General features: G+C 41.0%; 1 protein-coding gene across 2 annotated transcripts in view; it reads left to right on the forward strand.

Annotated features, from left to right (window-relative positions):
• Positions 1-19,350, forward strand: part of LOC130921718 (histone deacetylase 7-like) — a 114,728-nt gene that overhangs the window by 40,885 nt on the left and 54,493 nt on the right. For both annotated transcript variants that reach the window (XM_057845943.1, XM_057845941.1), the window contains 7 exons: positions 3,705-3,819; positions 3,894-3,970; positions 4,599-4,712; positions 5,531-5,622; positions 10,844-10,942; positions 11,286-11,439; positions 15,304-15,548. In XM_057845943.1, the coding sequence (XP_057701926.1) occupies positions 3,705-3,819; positions 3,894-3,970; positions 4,599-4,712; positions 5,531-5,622; positions 10,844-10,942; positions 11,286-11,439; positions 15,304-15,548 (896 nt within the window). The remainder of the gene's footprint in view (positions 1-3,704; positions 3,820-3,893; positions 3,971-4,598; positions 4,713-5,530; positions 5,623-10,843; positions 10,943-11,285; positions 11,440-15,303; positions 15,549-19,350) is intronic.

Consider the following 19,350-nt stretch of genomic DNA (forward strand, 5'->3'; position numbering starts at 1 on the left):
TAGGAGGAATGTACGTAGCCGTAACAGGTAAACACGATGTGTTGACGGACGATTGGGCGGCACCAGTCAGGAGGGCGGAGTTGTGACGTCACGTAGGTAGGGTCTATAACTGAACGGGAAGTGACATTGCTTGGTCCCTCCCTCTCTTGCACACAGGCTCCTGTCTGTTGAGCAAAGTAGTACACTAAACCATGCTCGCTAGATTTGTGTGGTGTTTTTGTCTGTTTGAGCAGCATTTGATAGGCTCCACGTTAACAAATATGTGACAAAGTCATTTCCTTTCATTTTTTGACTCGTTCACCGCATTACTGGAAAGTCAAGTTAGCAGCAAGCTAGGTCAGGAACCGGAGGACCGAGTCACTGAACGGGAAGTGACATAACTCAGTCTTGCCCCCCTGCTTGCACGCTGGCTGCTTATTGGCTACACGTGGAAGCGAGTGACAGACGCCCTGATTCTGTTTCCGCTCCCGCCCCTGCCCACGATGAGGCTGGCGTCTGATTGGTCGTGTGCGATATCAGGAGACGCTGCCGCTTGCTCAACGCCCTCCCACGCAGCGAACAAGCCCGAACTTCATAGAACGAATCAGTGCAGATGGTGATTAGTTCGGTCTCGTTCACCCAAACAATTCGTTCAAAAAGAACGAATCGTTCGTAACCAATACAACACTATTTGGCTCTGAATATGCAGCAGAAGTACAAGGCGAAGTTGTCTTGATTTGAACGAAATCTTCGCGACTGGCTTAGCCACAGTAGTGAAAGAAACCTACGTCATACTATCGTTCCACGGTTAGGCCTCACAGATACAGTACAGTGCCTATCATAAATATTCACACAGTGATTTTCAACTTTTCAAAAACTGCACAAGGCCTAAAACACCATCCCTACTGCGAAGCATGACGGTGGCAGGATCATGCTATGAGGAACCATCTCTAAAAGTCTGGATGTTCATCAATTGACAGTCAGACAAATGGAGAGAGTTTGGCACTGTTGCTTCTCTCCCAAGGAGTGGCTGTCCACCAAAGATGACGCCAAGAGTTCAGCGCAGAATACTCAGAGGGGTAAAAAAGAACCCTACAGTGCCTGCTAAAGACTTAAGGAATCACTGGCACAGTCCAATATCCCTGTGCACACATCAACTATATGTAAAACTATGGCCAAGAATGGGTTTCATGGGAGGACTCCACAGAGGAAGCCACTGCTGTCTCAAATAAACATTGTTGCTTGTTTAATGTTCGCAAAAAGGCACTTGGACACTCCATAGAAGTTTTGAAACCAAAGTTGAATTGTTTGGGAGTAACACACAATGTCATGTGTGGAAGAAAAATGGAACCGCTCGCTAACATCAACACCTCATCCCCACTGTGGAGGGAGCATCATGATTTGGGGCTGTTTGCACACCTCAGGGCCTGGACAACTTGCAATTAATCATGGAATAATGAATTCAAAAGTTTTACAGGAAAACCTGAGGCCGTCTGTCAGACAGTTGAAGCTAAAAAGTAGATGGATGCTGCAACAAGACAATGTTCCAAAACACAGAAATAAATCAACTTCAGAATGATTTCAGAAGAACAAAATACACCTCGGGAGTGGCCAAGTCAAAGTCCTGACTTTGAAATGCTGTGGCATGAGCTAAAGACAGCGTTTATGCCAGACATCCCAGGAATCTGACAGAACCACAGCAGTTTTGTAGAGAAGAATGGGCCAAGATTAGTCCTGATCGATGGTTGAAATTATTGCTGCTAAAGGGGAGGGGGCACAAAGAATTTTTTAAAATGTGATGGTTCACTTACTTATTTTTTTCCCCCTTCTGTCATTGTTTGCATACTATCCTCATTAAAATATGAAAACCTATAAATGTTTGGGTGATTTTAGTTAAAGCAGACACTGTTTTTTCATCCGTGTGATTTTGACATAGATCAGATCACATTTGATAATTTTATACAGAAATGTGAGAAATTCCAAAAGGTTCAGATACTTTTTCATACCACTGTAGCAAAATATAAATGTAGCGGACATGGGCCAGATGTACTGCAAATTTTGGCCCAATTTCGTAAAACGGATACGCCCCAGTGTTGTTTTGAACAATGGCCCAAACTCTGTAGGGATTCACTTGCCAGATCAGCAAACAGTTTTGGGCCAGAACTAGTCCCAATGTAATAGACACTACATGAATGTATGGCCCGGATATAGCACACTTTACCTAATCTGGGCCAGATTTGTATCAAAACCGTTTTCAGTATTAAATTTGGGGTCCATTTTGTTCAATGTTAATTGTAATATTGCAAATTTGTCTATTAAAGGAAATAATAGCACTTTTTCATGGCATTTATGAATGCTAACATATTAATGCACCATAATAATACAACATTGTTTTTTCAAAGTGTATTTTAACTGTAACAAGCAACTCCACATTAAAGATGACCCATTTTTAGACTGTAAACATTATTTGTTGAAGTACTGGGGTAACGGGGGACATAAGCGCAGAGACAGAGGCAAACTGGCAGTGGTGACAAGAGTTAATTGACGATGAGAGAGAGTGGCAGATAGTGTCCGAAGAATCCGGTGTGCAGTTTTTTGAACAGCTGAATGGGCAAGCAGGCTTTCTGGCAGGCAAGGACTACAGGATCTAGGGAAGAAAAAAAAAGAGCTCAGTATCAGGATTACAAGATTCTTTGTGAGCTGAAAGTAACGTAGGTTAGTTGTTAATCTGATGATGATTTGAGGCCAAAGACCGGTTTAAGTAAGCTTCTGACGATGATCAGCATCACCTGGTCCCAGGCTCACACATCTGTGCAATCAAAATCAAGGCAGTGATAAAAATACTCAAGGCGTAGGGGCTCAGTTTGAATAATAATATTCAAACATTGACACATTTACAGCAACACAGAGTAAATGGTTTCTCCCTCCATATGTTGTTATGCAAAAAATTTTGAATTACTTACTTGCAGACATGTCAGATCACCTGAATACACTGGCCATTTTATCTTAATTATTCGATTCAAATCAATTTTATTTGTATAGCCCTGGATCACAACAACGTTGTCTCAAAGGGCTTTGCAGAGGCAATATGATACACAATCAGAAACAGCAAATGAAGCAACAAAGATGAATAAATAAATTCAAGTCCTGGGTTTCCCCCATCCTTAGACCCTCCATGTTGGCAAGGAAAAACTCCCAAAACTCCAGAGTCTTCGGGAGATTATGACTCCCGAAGATTATAAAACACTTACCATAAAAATGTCCGTACACTGAGATGACGTGTTCTCCTGTTTAGTGTCGCAACGGATGCCCGCCTTCAGGGTGCACGCTGTTCTGACGTCACACGTCGACCGATAAATTTCAGATTTTTAGCGTGTCCGGTCTGCACCGTCCGCAACGGACCAATGCACAACCTATCATTAGAACTGTCAGATTGATGATCAAGGCCGCATATGGCGCACTGAGGCGTTCAGCAGAAGTGATTGCTATATGAACCTGGCGAGCTGACGCCGGATCTGGCGCACAGTCACCTGCTAACGGGTCTGGACTGTCAGATTGATGATCCCTGCCGCATCTGGCGCACTGATATTCAGTAGGTGTGATTGCTATGTGGATCTGGCGAGCTGACGCCGGATCTGGTGCATAGCCACCTGCTATTGGGGTCTGACCATGAAATTTTATGATTGGAGAAGCTTTCCTGATATGGTGCTAATGCTGTCTCCCAGGTGCTGTAGCCAGTCCACTGGTGAGGCAAAAACTCAGAGAGCACTTAATCATGAGGAGCCAGCCCACCCATGACAAGGTCACCCCTACACACAGCAGTCCTACACCAGGATACGGGTAAATCAAAACAAACTCATAATACAGCCCGATTGCTCTGTGTTTGTTTAACTGAATTTGTTTTGGTAACTAAGGCACACACTTCCAGACGTGTCCCCAAAGTCTCAGCCGTCAACAAGTGACAGCCCCCGTAAGGAACTGCGTAGAACAGGTGAGCTATTGTTCTTCCCATGCCTAACTTCTGGTGGGAAAAGTGACTGGTTATTTTCCATTTTTACCGTCTTTGTTTCATCAATCACGACAAGAAAGTGACAAAATGAACAGGAACACACTTGGTAAGAATGAAGGCGAGGGATGAATCGTCAGGGAAGAAAGAAAGAAGGTGAACTGCCAAGTCATGAAAACAACACTGACATCGAGACACAAAGCTGTTACATAAGATTGATTTAGATATGTGTAAAATGAACTGTATGAGAGAACAGAGCAGGTTTCTCTCACCATAACAATGACAGGAGGAGTGGCCTGAGTCTTATCTTACATAATTTGGAAATACACAAACATCAACAACTTTAACGTTTGCTCTATTCCTTTTTAAACCATATACTGGATTCTGAGGAAAATGATTTTTAGGCTATTATCAACGGTTCTGACATTTGCTGTTTCCCCCCTGTGTCAGATTTAGAAAATACATTTAAGTTAAAAGCTTTACTTTATGCATGTACAGTCATGCTGAACTATTTGTACATCTTCCATTGATGTTTTTTAAGGCTACAATTCACAGGCTAAGTATATACTCATGCTTCCTCACATGTTTATTTCTGTTATTTGAATGCATGCAGTGTCTGAGCCAACACTGAAGTGGAAGCTGAAAAAGCTCATCAGCACAAGACCAAACCCATTGCAGCGAAAGATCAGCGCTCCTCCTGCTGTCAAGCACAGGACAGAAACTCTAGGTAGAATGTCATGCTACTACTTTCATGCAGTATGGGACATTATTTTATTCTTCCTGAATGATGGATTGCGGCAACAAATTATTTGATGTTTAAACTAGGACTGTCAAAATTATCGCGTTAACGGGCGTTAATTAAATTTTTTAATTAATCACGTTAAAATATTTGACGCAATTAACGCAGATGCCCCGCTCAGACAGATTTAAATGACATTACAGTGAAACGCTCACTTGTTGTGTTTTATGGAGTTTTGCCGCCCTCTGCTGGCGCTTGGGTGCGACTGATTTTATAGGCTTCAGCACCCATGAGCATTGTGTTAGTAATTAGTGACATCAACAATGGCGGGCTACTAGTTTATTTTTTGATTGAAGATTTTTACAAATTTTATTAAAACGAAAACATTAAGAGGGGTTTTAATATAAAATTTCTATAACTTGTACTAACGTTTTTCTTTTAAGAATTACAAGTCCCTCTATCCATGGATCGCTTTAACAGAATGTTAATAATGTTAATGCCATCTTGTTGATTTATTGTTATAATAAACAAATACAGTCCTGACGTACCATTTGTTGAATGTATATATCCATCTTGTGTCTTACCTTTCCATTCCAACAATAATTTACAGACAAATATGGAATATTATATAGATGGTTTGAATTGCGATTAATTGCGATTAATTACGATTAATTAATTTTTAAGCTGTAATTAACTCGATTAAAATTTGTAATCATTTGACAGCCCTAGTTTAGACACATTTCCATTAATTAAACTTATCTATTTTCAGATACGGTTTGAGTTACGATATGAATTCTGTCTTTCAGAGTCTTCTCCCAGCAGCACCCCGACATCTGATTGTAGCTCTCCTAATGACAGCCTCCATTCAGATAATGGAGTGATCCCACTTGCTCATGAGGTATATAAACAATCTGACTTTGAGATATATGTATGAGTGGAGTGGCTGCCAATCGGGGAACTGGCAGCCACACTAATGCCCCTTTCACACATACCCAGGGGTGAAAGTGGCTAGAAGTTCTTGCAGGAACTCCCCGACGTGAAGGTCGCCACGAAGCCAGAAATTTTATGTATTTTTTTTTCTTTCATTTTTCGGGGGGCGGGTCAAACCTCTTTAACTACTGAAATGCAAAGAATTTTTTTTTTTTTTTGCAGTTTCTTTTATAACACATACAAAAGCGGATTTTCATTCAAAATTGTATTTTTTTTCTATGATTTCCAAAATAAAAGTTAACAAAAACAGCAATAACCCAAACCTCCATCTCCTAATTTTCATTTCCCCCCTATTTCCTCACATACTAAATGTCGAATCTCAATTTTAACTACTTAAGAACATAGGATGTATATTAAAATTGAAGTTAATGTAAACATTTACTTTTTTTTTTTTAATAATAAAGATATAAGTAACATACATTCAGAAAAATAAGTACAAATGACTTATATTGTGCAGAGTGAAATGGAATATAGTTTGAAGATCGCGCAAACATTGACTTTTTTAAATCATAAGGAAATGAATGAGTAGCCTAACATAAATGAACAAATATACAGTGCCTTGCAAAAGTATTCGGCCCCCTTGAATCTTGCAACCTTTCGCCACATTTCAGGCTTCAAACATAAAGATATGAAATTTAATTTTTTTGTCAAGAATCAACAACAAGTGGGACACAATCGTGAAGTGGAACAACATTTATTGGATAATTTAAACTTTTTTAACAAATAAAAAACTGAAAAGTGGGGCGTGCAATATTATTCGGCCCCTTTACTTTCAGTGCAGCAAACTCACTCCAGAAGTTCAGTGAGGATCTCTGAATGATCCAATGTTGTCCTAAATGACCGATGATGATAAATAGAATCCACCTGTGTGTAATCAAGTCTCCGTATAAATGCACCTGCTTTGTGATAGTCTCAGGGTTCTGTTTAAAGTGCAGAGACCAATATGAAAACCAAGGAACACACCAGGCCGGTCCGAGATACTGTTGTGGAGAAGTTTAAAGCCGGATTTGGATACAAAAGATTTCCCAAGCTTTAAACATCTCAAGGAGCACTGTGCAAGCCATCCTATTGAAATGGAAGGAGCATCAGTCCACTGCAAATCTACCAAGACCCGGCCGTCCTTCCAAACTTTCTTCTCAAACAAGAAGAAAACTGATCAGAGATGCAGCCAAGAGGCCCATGATCACTCTGGATGAACTGCAGAGATCTACAGCTGAGGTGGGAGAGTCTGTCCATAGGACAACAATCAGTCGTACACTGCACAAATCTGGCCTTTATGGAAGGGTGGCAAGAGGAAAGTCATTTCTCAAAGATATCCATAAAAAGTCTCGTTCAAAGTTTGCCACAAGCCACCTGGGAGACACACCAAACATGTGGAAGAAGGTGCTCTGGTCAGATGAAACCAAAATTGAACTTTTTGGCCACAATGCAAAACGATATGTTTGGCGTAAAAGCAACACAGCTCATCACCCTGAACACACCATCCCCACTGTCAAACATGGTGGTGGCAGCATCATGGTTTGGGCCTGCTTTTCTTCAGCAGGGACAGGGAAGATGGTTAAAATTGACGGGAAGATGGATGCAGCCAAATACAGGAACATTCTGGAAGAAAACCTGTTGGTATCTGCCCAGGACCTGAGACTGGGACGGAGATTTATCTTCCAACAGGACAATGATCCAAAACATAAAGCCAAATCTACAATGGAATGGTTAAAAAATAAACGTATCCAGGTGTTAGAATGGCCAAGTCAAAGTCCAGACCTGAATCCAATCGAGAATCTGTGAAAAGAGCTGAAAACTGCTGTTCACAAACACTCTCCATCCAACCTCACTGAGCTCGAGCTGTTTTGCAAGGAAGAATGGGCAAGAATGTCAGTCTCTCGATGTGCAAAACTGATAGAAACATACCCCAAGCGACTTGCAGCTGTAATTGGAGCAAAAGGTGGCGCTACAAAGTATTAACGCAAGGGGGCCGAATAATATTGCACGCCCCACTTTTCAGTTTTTTATTTGTTAAAAAAGTTTAAATTATCCAATAAATTTTGTTCCACTTCACGATTGTGTCCCACTTGTTGTTGATTCTTGACAAAAAATTAAAATTTTATATCTTTATGTTTGAAGCCTGAAATGTGGCGAAAGGTTGCAAGGTTCAAGGGGGCCGAATACTTTTGCAAGGCACTGTATGTAAATCTGATGTTGGTAGATTGTTTTCTTCTTGGAGATTAAATGCATGTGTGGCAGTTTAGCATTTAAAAAAAAAAATTTTTTTTTTTACACAGCGTTTTGACAGTTGCCGTCATATTTTTGGAATCAAAGCACTGTGTACCGGAACTGCGTTCTGGCCCTGAATCTTATACTGGAACTGCGTTCCTGACCGTTCTGGCCCACTTTCACCCCTGCACATACCGGAACACTGTTTAAATCCCTGAATTTAAACAGGTATCCCTTATGTGTGAAAGCAATTTCCCGTGTCGACTGACACGGAGATTACATGGACATTTACTGGTTTACGTCCTATTATAATGTCCGGGACTTACCCAGGACGCGGCATGTGTGAAAGCAGGCTTTGAATTCCCGGGTCACAGCGCAAAGGCTAATGCCGTAAATGTCATGGTGGGCCGATCGTTGTTTTTCTTCACAGTAAGACAAAAAGCGTTAAACAAACATCACATCTATCAACATGGCAAACTGGAAATAGCTAAATTAAACTGAAAACATAACGGAATTAAATTGCTAATGGATCGTAGAGCTGAGGAAGAGTGACCATCATCCATCTTTGGGAATGTATGGTTTATTTTGTTGTCGATGCCAACCAAAAATGACGTTATGTCCAGTTTATAAAATCATGCCAGCCGCCATCCCCGACCCGTCCCAAGGGTAATTCCCAGGTTACCTCCCCATGTCTGAAAGCCATGACACGGGCAAATACCGCGTCACTTAACACAAGAACTTACCGGGAAATAGAGTGAGTCTGAAAGGGGCTTAATAGAGCATTAGGTGTGTCCCACACTTTCCAATATGGTAGGGCTCCTGGGTTGGGGCCTCCTCTTCATCTGGGCTGTCGGCGGCGAGGGTAGTGTGGGGTGTCGGGGCTGTGGTCTCTGGCCTCTCAGCGTTCTTCTGCTTCTGCCTTCCTTTGTCTTTTCTCCCTGGGCATCCTCCTTGGGTATCTTTTCCTGCCCCGGGCCTAGTGGGCCGTGGGGGTCCCATGTTGTACCATGTTAGTTGGAAGGTTGCGGCGGTGACTGGGGTTACGGGTGGCCGGGCAGTGGTTGGGTCGGGCTTGGGAGATGGTGGTGCATCCCCTCATCCTTTCCCTGAGGACCGGTTAATGGGGGCGCGAATGGTCCGGGGGACCGCCCTGGCTCCTGGAAGGATGGGCGGTGGCCCATTTGCCGGAACTGCGGGGGGAGGGGGGGGGGGGGGGCTTGGGAGATGGTGGCGCATCCCCTCATCCTTTCCCTGAGGACCGGTTAATGGGGGGGGGCGAATTGTCCGGGGGACCGCCCAGGCTCCTGGAGGGATGGGCGGTGGCCCATTTGCTGGAACTGCGGGGGGAGGGTTGGGGCCGGGGCACTCAGGTGGCCCCTGCGTGGCATTTTCCACTTTTCTGCAGGACTATCACATGTCTGAGTGGGTTCACACATCACAAGGTGTAATTAAACACACTCAGGTAGAGGGATTGTCGGTGCCAGGATTAGTAATCAGGTAGCATAGGCTAGGATGTCAACATTTCCACACCTCACATTGCTACTTTGTGTACACTCCACCCCGCCTGATCCTATCTCCTATTGTCTCAACTCCCCTTCATTTTCTCCTCGGTTACCAGGCCCCTCACATGGTGTCCACCGGTAAATATAATTAGCTAACAATAGCACCACTATAATTCATAGGTAGCATAGGTGTGTAACAATGTATTTCTTGTTGTTGTTTGTTCTTCTCCCCTTCTGTCTGTTTCCTTCCTTTCTGTCCCCTCATAATTCCTTCCTGCTCGCTGCTTCCTCCAAATAAATTAAACATAATGAACAACCACTAAAGGAGTATCTTTCATGTGATAAGTTAACTGTTCAGACCCTAAGGACACTCAGATTCAGCATCTTAACAGGTCCGGTTAAAATATATATATATATTAATAATAAGGTCTAAAGTGATTTTTTTTTCACTGCACGCTTGCCATCATTTTATTAATGAACAACAATAGCCAATGATTTGATACAAAGCAGTCCATTGTGGTATTTTCCTGTTATTTGTCAGCCAATGTTTCAGGCCGTGTCAACTGGACGCCATACTATTTACAGTAAGATTCAGGGTCACATTGTCCCATTTTCATGATTACTCTGCTCATCATCTCACTTGCTGTTATACAACAATTTTCCATTAAACTGTTTTTCAGTTTTTTACTTCGAGTTGACTTAGAATTGTGTATGTCATGTATATGGTGAGCTACAATAAATAAGGTCAAATAAAATACCTTATTGGCCCGAATATAAGACGATGTTTTTTGCCTTGAAATAAAACTGAAAACGAGGGGGTCGTCTTATATTCGTGGTCTAGACATTATACCCACTCACGACGCTAGATGGCACCAGATATCAATGAAATGATGTTGTGTCATGACAGTTCTCGGCTACTCTTTTTAGTTTAACCAGGTTGCATTATTTTATTGCAATGATTTTCCTTATTCAGATTTGTTTCAAGACTACAGTTAGACTTCACTTTGATGGCTAATGCAACTACTGCAATTTTGTTGTTTTATCACAATAGATTGGTTTATTTACATTTCAAAAACCAAAAGCCATTCATTTACGAATGTGATTGCACTTTAGTTTACATATTTAAATGTTCAGATATTAAGATTTGAATGAGGCAAAACAAAATGCTTTTGCCTCAATCATTTTGTTATAATCATTTGTTTCGGATGAACTGTAATTATTTTCTGTATAAAAATTAATTTGGTGTTCAAAAAAGTCTTTTTTCAAACTTGAGTCTTGAAAAAGAGGGGGTCGTCTTATAATCAGGGCCTTCTTATATTCAGGCCAATACGGTATACTAGATACGAAAATGAAAAATATGTTTTTGTGATCATTTGTTAAATACTCTAAAATCAATATGTTATATATCTCATGCAGGCACAAAGGCTTTTGCTGAAAGATGGTCGACTGGCTAATTTCACCCTGCCCGGCAACACAACCACCATGCCCAACATCACTGCAGGCCTTCCAGCTCAGGTGAGTCAGTCTTTTAGTTAGACCATATTTTGTGTTGAAAGAGTGGACATTGAACTGTAAATTAAAAAAAAAAAAAAAAGCTAATCTCTCAAAGGGTCAAACCAAAGTTCTTTGCATAGTAAAAGTTAGTCCTCCTATTTCTACTTCTACATACAAAGTAGATGCATAGGCAGCTTCTGCCAATGACTGACATGTTTTAGGATTGAATTCATATGAAGAAAAGCATCAATAACTTTGTAAATGCAAGGAGTCGCTCATTTTCATTTGGTCTTGTGCATTTTTAATTCATTTTCACCATTTTCACTTGTGCCTGATACATCTAAATCCTGCTATATCTTTGAAGGTTGACCTGCGAGTAACAAGGACTCTGGCCGTGCCCGCTCTGCCTCAAGTATATTTACCTCTCGATGGAAGTTTTTCAGCCCAGGCTCACGGCTTGCAGCCTGTACTCATATTGGAACCACACACTGGACTCGTCCATTCACGGCTCATTTCTTGTAAGTAAAGAATGAGATGAATACTTTGTCCTGCAAATGAATAGCTCATCTTTAAGAAATCTGCAGATCTAGAACAGATTTGACATGCACACAAACACCATTTTTAAAGGTCAGTTATGTTTTCATCTTTAATTGATGCATTATTTATTTTTTAAAATATTCAAATAAACTCAGGAGCACTCTCTAGTGGCCATTTTGAATTAATACACTTTACTCACAGGGATTAATACAATGACATACCTCCATTTACGAAATTAATTGGTTCTGAAAGTATTTTCTTAACTTAAAATTCTGTAAGTAGCGACGTGTTTTCCAGGTAAATGTGTAAATGCCCTAGTCCGTGCCAAACCCCCCAAAATTCAGACACAAATATTTTATAAAGCATAAAATGCATCAAAACATGTAATAAAAGCAAGTAACAATTAGATTATTGCACAATAAACAAAATGAGAGTTGTGCATTATGTAAAAAACAAAAAGAATAAAAGGTCATTTACCTTTTAACTGCGGTCCTCATCACCTTTTGCCCTCATCAATCACCAATTGTTTGAATTTTTGCACAAATTCGTCGGCCGCTATGTGGTCAACGCTACTTGCCTCACCATGCCAAACAACAGAGTGAATTCCGGTCGTCTTTTTGAACTTCTCGAACCATCCACGCGATGCCTTGAATTCCCAGTGTTGTTCTTGCGCCAACGTTTTAATAATGTGCCGATTGTTTATGTTTTTCGGCCATATTCTTTGGCAAGATCAACCAAATGCACCGCATTTTCCTACTTGTCTATCATCTATTGCTTTGTTTCTACAGACAAAAGGATTGTTTCCTTCTTTTCTATTCCTCTTTTCACCACTACTTTCTTTGGGGCCATAGTGAATAAAATTTAATACTAACTAGGGCTGCAGCTATCGAATATTTTAATAGTTGATTAATCGATGGACTTGTTAGTTCGAATAATCAAGTAATCGGATAAGGAACACGAAAAATGAAAATACCTCAGCTGAGCCTCAAACTTTTTTTTTTTTTTTAAGATCTATGTACAACAAAACAATTGGCTAACTTGCACAGAAAAAGCCCGCAAGCTTAAATGCTATAAAATGCTTAAAATGCTAAAAAGATTTTTTTTACAAATGCTCTTAACAAATGGTTCAGACACATATTCCCACAAAAAGCGACTGAATATACCAATAAACTAAATTATAAAATGCATTAAAAAACATTAGCTCAAACAAAAACTTAGCTTACGTTGGTCTTAACAGGGAGCAGTCGGATTCAGCCATGTGAAAAGAGGCAGACCAGAGGGCAGTGTATCCACCCTAATCAATGAAACTAAATGCAAACACTTTCAAAATAAACCATTACAACACCACTTTAATTAAACGAATACTCGAAGCAACAAAATTTAATTTGAATTTTTTTTTCTAATTGAATAATCAAGTTAATCGATTAATCATTGCAGCACTAATACTGACGCTTACGAGAAGACACCTTAGAGCCGGAAGTGCTAATGAAGAGGATGCCACATACACTTACATTGTACAGTGTTAGCCAATTGAAAGCCAGGAATATGCTTGACAATAGCCAATGGCAGAGCAGCTATGAGTATGCATAGACTTCACTATCAGTTGACGGGACAAGGGGCTGGGGGCCGATCGGTAGGGGGCTTATTTTCAAAAACTTCAAATATTTTCAAAACCAAAGCCGCTAGCGACCTAAAAACAAAACAGGCACCTCCCTTAGTCATGTATGAGTCTCCATGAGCAGCGACGTAAAAGAATTCAAAGTCATTCCCATATAAAATCCCGATTAATATTATTTGTTAAATTGGATAACAAATCTTAAAATGGCTATAAAATTCTCAAATTTTACGCTAGGTGGACAAAAATCACCAATTGCAGGATTAATCAGCTATATATTTTTTTAAGTTTTTGCCCAAAATAGCAACTTTTTTTTTTTTTTTTTAATTTAATGCAAGTTTTCAACAGCTAATAAATCACTCAATTTTCACATCAGAAAGCAAGCAAAATAATGTTAATTTTACTCAACAAAAGCAAAATTAGCATTTTTCTAGATACAATCACAACTTAATTAGGTTGAATTCCGCCATTGTGTAGAGATACAAAATCCAACTTGGCGGCCCTCACAAAGCAAAGAGCTTTTGAAGTTGAAAATTCTTGTAAATAAATTCTTAAATCGCAGAATTTTTATAGATATGAACGTAAAACAGTCTGGATTCTTGGTTAAAAGCAAAACACGGGCAGTTATTGTTCATTTTACGTCAGTATTTCAAGCAAAAGTAACGGTATTGTGTAATCCAACATGGCGGCCGTCTCGAAACAAAGAGCTTTTCGAGTTGAAAACTCTTGTAAATAAATGCTTAAATCGCGTAATATCTATAGATATGAACGTAAAGCAATCTAGATTCCTGGTTAAAAGCAAAACACGAGCAGTAATCGTTCATTTTACGTGAGTACAGTATTTGAAGTAAAAGTTACGGTATTGAGTAAAGCCAAAGTTACACTAATTTTTTCCATTGTTTTTTTTTTTTTTCGTTTTTCACAACGTTTCAAAGTGCGTGCATGCTGCTATTTAATATAATAATTACCTCAAATCCTTGACCAAATCACCCTCGAGACACTCCTGCCCGCTTGTATGCAGTAAAACCCTCGTCCTATTTCCACATGAATCCGGCATTAGAACATAGTGTGTGTTTGAGTTTATCACAGTGGAACTCAACTCAACGTTCTGCCTGGGTCAGCCCCCTACGGGAAGGTGTGGCGCAATATCTGTGGGAGCTGTCTTGTCAACTGATGGTGTAGTCTATGGAGTATGTTACTTTCAGTAAACTGGGAGCTGCGAGTTGCTGCCCATACACGCAGCTCCCATTACTGTGCTGTATTTTTGCCCCACGTAACCTGAAATTTCACTCGGAACAAGAGGGATTACCCCCGTTTAGGCGTGTTGTAAGCTGAAAATATCGTTTGTAGAGACGTTCGTCAGTAGAGGTACCACTGTACTTATTTCAGTATATTGTATTGGCCCAAATATGAGACGATCCTGATTATAAAACGAGCCCCTCTTTTTCAAGACTCAAGTTTGAAAAAAAGACTTTTTGAACAGCAAATTAATTTTTGTATGGAAGATAATTACAGAACATCCAAAACAAATTATTTTAACAATATATTTGAGAGAAAAAGCATGTTATTTTGCCTCATTCAAATCCTAATATCTGAACATTCATATATGTAAACTAGAGTGCAATCACATTCGTAAATGAATGGTGTCTGGTTTTTGAAATGTAAATAAACCTTGTGGGTATATAAAATAGTAAAAATAGAATATAAAATAAAATTTAAAGCGTAAATAAATATTGTGATAAAACAACAAAATTGCAATAACTGCATTAACCATCAAAGTGAAGTCTAACTGTAGTCTTGAAACAAATCTGAATAAGGAAAAACATTGCAATAAAATAATAAAAACTGGTTAAACTAAAAAGAGTAACTGAGATCTGTCATGACAGAACATCGCTTCAATGATATCTGGCGCCATCTAGCGTCATGAATAGGTATAATGTCTAGACCGCGAATATAAGACAACCCCCTCTTTTTCAGTGTTATTTCAATGCAAAAAAACACTGTCTTATATTCGGGCCAATACGCTAGTTTGTATCTGTGTGTGCGGGGTTAGATTTCTGTTTTACTTCACTACTAATTAAATTCTTGTAACCTATTCATGGTTTGCTTTTCATGTAACTTCATTTTTCTCTTTTATCCTGTGCATTTTCATCATCTAATAGCCTAATGTTCTCTATTTTTTTTTCTTTGTTTTTCTCCAATTGTTGTTGTTCTTCCGCATTGTTCACAGATCAAGGTATGAGTCCTCCTCCTCTGCAACAGCGACCTCACTTGACCTGCCCGACAAGAAGGGAAGGCCTCCCCACCTTTTCCTCTCACAAACCCTTGGAACGAACGCGCTCAGAACCTCCACCTTACAGCCATTCGCCTCTTCCTCTACACGCTACCCTCAACTCTCAAACTCAGCACCAGCTGCCTCAGCAATGCCACAAGAGTGGGATGGAGAGGTTTAAGATGAATTCCCTCCTGACCAAGGTGAGTGTTTGCAGGTGTGAACACAAATAGTGATTACAAACTACTGTACTGTGCCAGGGCAGATTAGTGTGTTGTGAAGAAAGGCAGAACAATTAAATGCTTTTAAATAGCCGAAAGTACAGTTAACCAGTCTAACCACACTTTGCACTTCATACAGTCATGAGTCATGACTTTCTACATGAACGTTAACTCTGTGTTAAACCAAACAGGCCTAGAGTTCACCCTAAGTATTAACGTATTTTTTGCACCAGCCAAAAAAATGTGCAATGAAGAGGAAAAAAACATATGTAAGTCACACCGGAGATTTATTTGATAAAATCCAACACCAAGAACAGACATGTCATCTTGAAAAGCAATTTAAAATAAATTTAGAATAGACAACAACAGTTTCACACTTACTCCAAACTTTCTTTCTGCTGCTCGATTCCCGTTTTCGGCAGCATTATGTCATTACTTTCAGCTTGTAATCTGCAGAATATGATTTTTTTTTTTTTCGGTGCCATTTTGTTTCAACCTTCTCAGTTGTTTTGATTTGTTGTCATAAGTTACCACAAATGTTGAAACACAAGCATTGAGCACCCTCTTGTGGTTAAGTGTGAAAATAACATGTGAAATGATAATGAATGTTGTTGAAAATGCATGAGTGAATGTTAATAATTTCACACATTAAACGCTCCAGAGGATAAGTCGCACCCCCGGCCAAACTACGAAAAAAAAATGACTTATAGTCCGAAAAATACAGAAAGTACATTTGCGAGTATGTAAACTAAACAAATATTATTTCAGCGAAAGGCAAGGCAATTTTATTTGTACAGCACAATTCAACACAAAGTTTCCAAATCAACAGGAAGTGAGCCCAAAATGCCCCAACATAAACAGGTAATGTCTTTGGAGTTTACCTACCACAGCTAAGCCTGAATGATATATCGTTTAAACATCCCCATCGCGACGTGCGCGATAGTCCCATCGCAAGCACGTGCGATAGTTTTGTTTTTAATCCACATACGCCTTGCTTTCTGCTCTGCTCACAGCCTCACACCCTCCCTCTCCCAGCCCTCTGTTCCTCTCAGTCACTGCGGCACTTGCTTATTAAAGTTAACGATGGCTTTGATTTGGCCAAAGAAGCAGACTTCACACGGGCATCTGTCAATCATCGTTTAACTTGTTAAACAGTTTCTGCAAGGAAGCCGCGCTGGAATTAATGTGTGTGTGTGTGTGTGGAGACGTTGGAGACATATAAATGCCAGAAGTGATCATGAGGAGTTTGAAATTTCTACATGTCACTCCAAGAGTCACAGCTAAGGTAGATAAACAGAAGCATTTAATAAAGCCAAGCATTTATCTACTACAGTACTTTATTCTTGTTCAAAAATGATTTGGTTGGACAGTTATGTATGTTTAAAACTTATCATAATTATGACATTTGAAGTGCTTAAAAACCATTTTTTAAATCACTTTGGGGGAAAAAGTGAGAAAAAAAACATGTATTTTATGTATTTCTTTCCAATGCTAAATCTGAATAAATACATTGAGCACAAAAAACACACACACACAAAAAATAAATGGGGGGTGTGCTACTTCGCAGTTTTTCACTTATCGCGGCGGGTTCTGGTCCCCATTAACCGCGAAAAACGAGGGATCACTGTACACTGTGGTGATGGTGAGTCATCCAAAGTCTTTCCAAACAGCTATTCAAGTCATCTAGTGAAAATTTCTTTTATAATATATATATATATATATATATTTTTTTTTTTTTTTTTTTTTTTAATATCGCAATATATCGCAAACCCCCAAAAAATCGCAACAATAGTTTTTTCCAATATCGTTCAAGCTTAAAGACTACCATCTCAATTCCTCTAGAAATTTTTATTCAAAGTGGTTTACCGAACATGAAAATCCCAAATTACAATTAAAATGATGCATAAAATTCACATTAAATCATCAACACAGTAAAAAAAAAAACAATTAAAACAGGAAATAGAAAATAACCCCCCCCCCCCCCCCCCCCCCCAAAATAAAAAAAGAATGAGAATCAGAACTCCTATAACTTACATTTGAAGTACAGTACATGGGCAGTTATGAGTACGCTTTGGTAAACAGTAGCATTTTTAGCTCTGATTTAAGTGAGCTAACGGTTTGAGCACACTTTAGAGCAGTGGTCCCCAACCTTTTCCTTTTTAAATCATGGCGTCACAAGCCTGTTCCACGAAATCAAATAAATAAATCACTATGAACATTAATAATTAACTAAACTTTTAAATAGGCTCCCGAACTGTCTTTTGACAGGGGGCAGCTTTAGCGGGGAAGCCCAGACTTCCCTCTCCCCAGCCACTTCAGCCAGCTCCTCCGGCGGGATTCCAAGGCGTTCCCAGGCCAGCCGAGTGACATAGTCTCTCCAGCGTGTCCTGGGTCGACCCCAGGGCCTCCCGCCGGTGGGACATGCCCGGAACACCTCTCCAGGGAGGCGTCCAGGAGGCATCCGAACCAGATGCCTGAGCCACCTCAACTGGCTCTTCTCAACGCGGAGGAGTAGCGGCTCGACACCAAGCCCCTCCCGGATGACCGGGATTCTCACCCTATCTCTAAGGGAGAGCCCGGACACCCTGCGGAGGAAACCCATTTCGGCCGCTTGTATCCGGGATCTTGTTCTTTCGGTCACGACCCACAGCTCGTGACCATGGGTGATGGTAGGAACGTAGATCAACCGGTAAATCGAAAGCTTCCCCTTTTGGCTCAACTCCTTCTTCACCACAACGGACCGGTGCAGAGTCTGCATCACTGCAGACGCTGCACCGATCCGCCTGTCAATCTCCCACTCCCTCCTACCCTCACTCGTGAACAAGACCCCAAGATACTTGAACTCCTCCACTTGGGGCAGGATCTCATCCCTGACCTGGAGAAGGCATGCCACCCTTTTTGGAGGTGCTGATCTTCATCCCAACCACTTCACACTCAGCTGCGAACCGCCCCAGTGAGAGCTGGAGGTCACGGCTTGATGAAGCCAACAGCACCACATCATCTGCAAAAAGCAGAGATACAATGCTGAGGCCACCAAACCGGACAACCTCAACGCTTCTGCTGTGCTTAGAAATTCTGTCCATAAAAATTATGAACAGAATCGGTGACAAGGGCAGCTTTGGCGGAGTCCAATCCTCACTGGGAACGAATTCGACTTACTGCCGGCAATGCGGACCAGGCTCTGACACCAGTCGTACAGGGACCGAACAGCCCTTACCAAGGGGTTTGGTACCTCGCACTCCCGGAGCACCCTCCACAGGACTCCCCTAGGCACACGGTCGAACGCCTTCTCCAAATCCACAAAACAGATGTAGACTGGTTGGGCGAATTCCCATGCACCCTCGAGGACCCTGCCGAGTTTGTAGAGCTGGTCCAACGTTCCACGGCTGGAATGAAAACCACACTGCTCCTCCTGAATCCGAGATTGGACTTCTCGACGGACCCTCCTCTTCAGCACCCCTGAATAGACTTTGCCGGGGAGACTGAGGAGTGTGATCCCTCTATAATTGGAACACACCCTCCGGTCCCCCTTTTTAAAAAGGGGGACCACCACCCCAATCTGCCATTCCAGAGGCACTGTCCCTGATGTCCACGCGATGTTGTAGAGGCGTGTCAGCCATGACAGCCCCACAACATCCAGAGCCTTTAGGAACTCCGGGCGGATCTCATCGACCCCCGGGGCCTTGCCACCGAGGAGCTTTCCAACAACCTCAGTGACTTCAACCACAGAGATTGGAGAGCCCACCTCGGAGTCCCCAGACTCTGCTCCCTCCAAGGGATGTCT

The sequence above is a fragment of the Corythoichthys intestinalis genome, chromosome 9, assembly GCF_030265065.1.
Source record: "Corythoichthys intestinalis isolate RoL2023-P3 chromosome 9, ASM3026506v1, whole genome shotgun sequence".
Lineage (NCBI taxonomy): Eukaryota > Metazoa > Chordata > Actinopteri > Syngnathiformes > Syngnathidae > Corythoichthys > Corythoichthys intestinalis.